The following is a 3,968-nucleotide window of genomic DNA, read 5'->3' as shown; positions in this document are numbered from 1 at the left end:
GAGTGCAGTGGCGTGATCTCAGCTCACTGCAGCCTCCCAGGTTCAAACAATTCTCTTGCCTCAGCCTCCTGAGTAGCTGGGATTACAGGTGTGTGCCGTCACACTCGGCTAATTTTTGTATTTTTAGTAGAGATGGGGTTTCACCATGTTGGCCAGGCTGGTCTCAAACTCTTGACCTTAAGTGATTCACCTGCCTCAGCCTCCCAAAGTGCTGGGATTACAGGCGTGAGTCACCACACCTGGCCAAGTATTGTCTTTTGCTTTAAGCTATCAGAGGTTTGCTTCTTGCATGTTTGTTTGTTTTTGAGTCAGAGTCTCACTCTATTACTTAGGCTGGAATGCGGTGGTGCAATCACAGCTCACTGGAGCTTCCAGCTCCTAGGCTCCAGTTATCTTCCCACCACAGCCTCCTGAGTAGCTGGGACTACAGGCATGTGCTACCACACCCAGCTATTTTTTTTTTTCCCAAAGAGATGGGATCCCACTATATTGCCCAGGTGAGTCTCGAACTCCTGGCCTCAAGTGATCCTCTTGCCATGGCCTCCCAAAACACTGGGATTACAGACATAAGCCATTGCACCCAGCCCTTGAATTTAAAATGGTTGAAAATTAGGCTCTTTAACACCTGCTTGGACTTCAAAGAATGAAGATGGGTACTTATGCAATAACCAAACAGTGCATTCCTTGGAAATTCCAAACTAGATATCTTGTTACATGCTTGCCAAGCTGGTCCTGAGTGTTCCCAGGTGCAGCAGGAAAGAAGTGGCGCAGCTTGTGCTGTATCCCCTCAGTCTTGACCTGTGACTAGTAACTGTTTCGTCTGTGTGCAGGGGTTCTCTATCTCCAGTATGGAGACGAAACCAAGCAGCTCAGGATGCCGAATGAGATCACAAGTGCAGACACAATCCGTGCTCTCTTCGTAAGTGCCTTCCCACAGCAGCTCACCATGAAAATGCTGGAATCGCCCAGTGTCGCCATTTACATCAAAGATGAAAGCAGAAATGTTTATTATGAATTAAATGATGTAAGGTAAGTTGTGACATCATTTTTTGCCTGCAATATTGCATTAGAGTTTTTCTGTTTGTTTTTGAGTTTGTTTGTTTTTACCCACTATATTGCACCTAGTGTGTGTGTGTGTGTGTTTTTTTTTTTTTGGTCCATCATATTGCTTTCATAGAGTTTATACCAAATTCTGATTCCTCTATATCCTAGTGAAGAAAGCAGATTCATTATCCCGATTGGTAGGCTTATTTCACTATCTGGTTTTCTACAATTCATTTGCAAGGTATAGCTTATAAAAATGAGGAGAAACTTCTCCCCCACAGATTGTTGGATGCTACATCTGGAAAGAACATTAGAAATGATTGAGTTCACCATGTTATCTAAGAGTTAGGGAAACTAAGGCCCAGAAAGGTGGTGGAGAGACCTGATCAAGGGCGTAAGAGTTGAAGGCAGTACTTGATATTGGCACTTTCCCAATTCCCTCTCAAGTGTTCTTTCCTCCATAGACAGCCCCTGTGGACATTTTAGGTAATGATCCCACTGGGTCATTATTTACACATAACAAGTTAGAATAAAAGCAGTGGACTCTGTATTATTTTCCACAAGAAAAGAAACTGAGAAGCATCCTCACTTTCCATTCATTTCTTAAATAGTTGTCCTTTCCCCAAAGATCTTACTGTCCAGGTAACCTTTCTCCAGGGCGCCCAGTTGAATATCCTCCAAAATTAAGCTCAATGGACTCCTGCTATTGATGGGACTGAAAGTCAGTTAGAAACAAAAGCATCTCTGTCTCTCTCTTTTTTTTTTTTTTTTTTTTTTGAGACAGAGTCTTGCTCTGTCGCCCAGGCTGGAGTGCAATGGCACGATCTCGGTTCACTGCAACCTCCGCCTCCTGGGTTCAAGCGATTCTCCTGCCTCAGCCTCCCAAGTAACTGGGATTACAGGCACCTGCCACCAGGCCCAGCTAATTTTTTTGTACTTTTAGCAGATATGGGGTTTTACCACGTGGGTCAGGCTGGTCTCAAACTCCTGACCTCAGGTGATCTACCCGCCTCGGCCTCCCAGAGTGCTGGGATTACAGATGTGACCACCGTGCCCAGCCTCATCTCTCCTTTTTTGAAGACAGGATCTTGCTCTGTCACCCAGGCTGGACCTCAGTGGCATGATCATGGCTCAGTGCAGCCTCGACCTTCTGGGCTCAAATGATCCTTCCACCTCTGCCTTCCAAGTAGCTGGGCCTACTGGCACATGCCACCACATCTGGCTAATTTTTAAATCTTTTGTAGAGACAGAATTTCCATATGTTGCCCAGGCTGGTCTGGAACTCCTGAGGCAAGCCATCCTCTAGTCTCGGACTCCCAAATGGTTGTGATTATAGGCGTGAGCCACCACACCCGGCTCAAAAGCATCTTTATTGTCATTTTGGTGTCATGTATATAGCAGGAAGAACTCATTTGATCTGTTCCAACCAGACAACCTGGAAAACAGGACTTAGATCAACACAAGCAATCAGTTGCTAGTATGGCCTCTGAACATTTTAGAACTCCACAGGTTATTGAGTGACTGATCCAGCCATTTCATTTTATGGAACCAGAAACTCAGACTCATAAAATTTGAAGGACTTATTCAAAAGCACACAGCCAACTAAGTACCAAGCTCTGCCCCAAACATGGCTGTCCACATTTCTTTTTTTCTTTTTTTTTGAGACGGAGTCTCGCTCTGTCGCCCAGGCTGGAGGGCGGTGGCACAAGGTCTCTGCTCACTGCAAGCTCCGCCTCCCGGGTTCACGCCATTCTCCTATCTCGGCCTCTGAGAAGCTGGGACTACAGGCGCCTGCCACCATGCCCGGCTCATTTTCTTTATTTTTAGTAGAGACGGGGTTTCATTGTGTTAGCCAGGATGGTCTCGATCTCCTGAAAATTCGTGATCCACCCGCCTCGGCCTCCCAAAGTGCTGGGTTTACAGGCGTGAGTCACCGCACCCGGCTGCTGTCCACATTTCTTGGTCAAGAACTTTTTGATCCCTTGGAATGTTCCCTCATCAAATCATTGGGGGCAGGACTTGGGGTTTCTGAGTCCACACCCTGGGGGGATAGCAAGTTGCCCTGTTTCTTCATCAGGGAATTAATGGGTAACACTTTTTAAAAATATGCCTCTAGTGCATAATAAATGTAAAGTGATCTGTATCTACCAATGATCACGAATGACATATTTAGGCATGTTCCCAGGTGTATGAGTAATTTAGATCTTTCAAAGTTTGACACATGCCTCCAGGTATAGATGCTACATCTGTTGCATAACCTTACAGCTTTTTAAAAATGTGTTTAAATATTCATGAGTACCCGAAAATTCGTGTTTAGTTTTGAACTAAATTATTAATCAAGCTGTCACCGAAAGAAATTTTTTGCATTCACAAAGTGTAAACTTGAAACATGAAATAATCACATTATATTTAAAGACTATGTTTATAGTAATATAATCCCATGTAGTGTTTTTACACGGAGCTGCCAGTTACAACAATCCTCTTATATTTCTGCATTTGCAATTAGAGGAATTGAAGGACACAGTAATAGCAAGTAAACATGCAACTTAGGGAAGCCACACTTGATTATGGAGCTCAAGGCTGGCGAGGTTATTATGAGTAATTGGGCCTCACTGTCTTGCAGCCTGTGCAAGGATTTTTATATTACAATGAGTCACCATTTTTCTAGAGCCTTTCCCAAGCTTCAAAGTATGGCTACTTTGACTTCTTTTTTACACCGTTTGGGAAAGTCGAGAAGTAGTCACAAAATAAAAGAAATGAGAGGGAGGAAAAAGAAGAAAAGGTCATGATTCTCCTTAATGGAAATCCAGTTGATAAAATGAATGAAATCATCAGTCAATATGCTGATGTTTGTGAAAATGATCTTGTTGATCTAAAAGTTGTAGTACTGATAACCTGACTTCTTGTTGTTGTTGTTGTTGTTG

The 3,968-nt window shown here is 43.7% G+C and overlaps 1 protein-coding gene across 5 annotated transcripts in view; it reads left to right on the top strand.

Annotated features, from left to right (window-relative positions):
• The window catches only part of KIAA1217 (KIAA1217 ortholog), a 914,794-nt gene that overhangs the window by 793,948 nt on the left and 116,878 nt on the right, over positions 1-3,968 (top strand). For all 5 annotated transcript variants that reach the window (XM_011991313.1, XM_011991311.1, XM_011991312.1 and 2 more), the window contains one exon: positions 831-1,029. In XM_011991313.1, coding sequence (XP_011846703.1) covers positions 831-1,029 — 199 coding nt within the window. The remainder of the gene's footprint in view (positions 1-830; positions 1,030-3,968) is intronic.

The sequence above is a fragment of the Mandrillus leucophaeus genome, unplaced genomic scaffold, assembly GCF_000951045.1.
Source record: "Mandrillus leucophaeus isolate KB7577 unplaced genomic scaffold, Mleu.le_1.0 Scaffold394, whole genome shotgun sequence".
Lineage (NCBI taxonomy): Eukaryota > Metazoa > Chordata > Mammalia > Primates > Cercopithecidae > Mandrillus > Mandrillus leucophaeus.
Note: the sequence above shows the minus strand (reverse complement) of the source record. Positions and strands in the feature narration are given on the sequence as shown.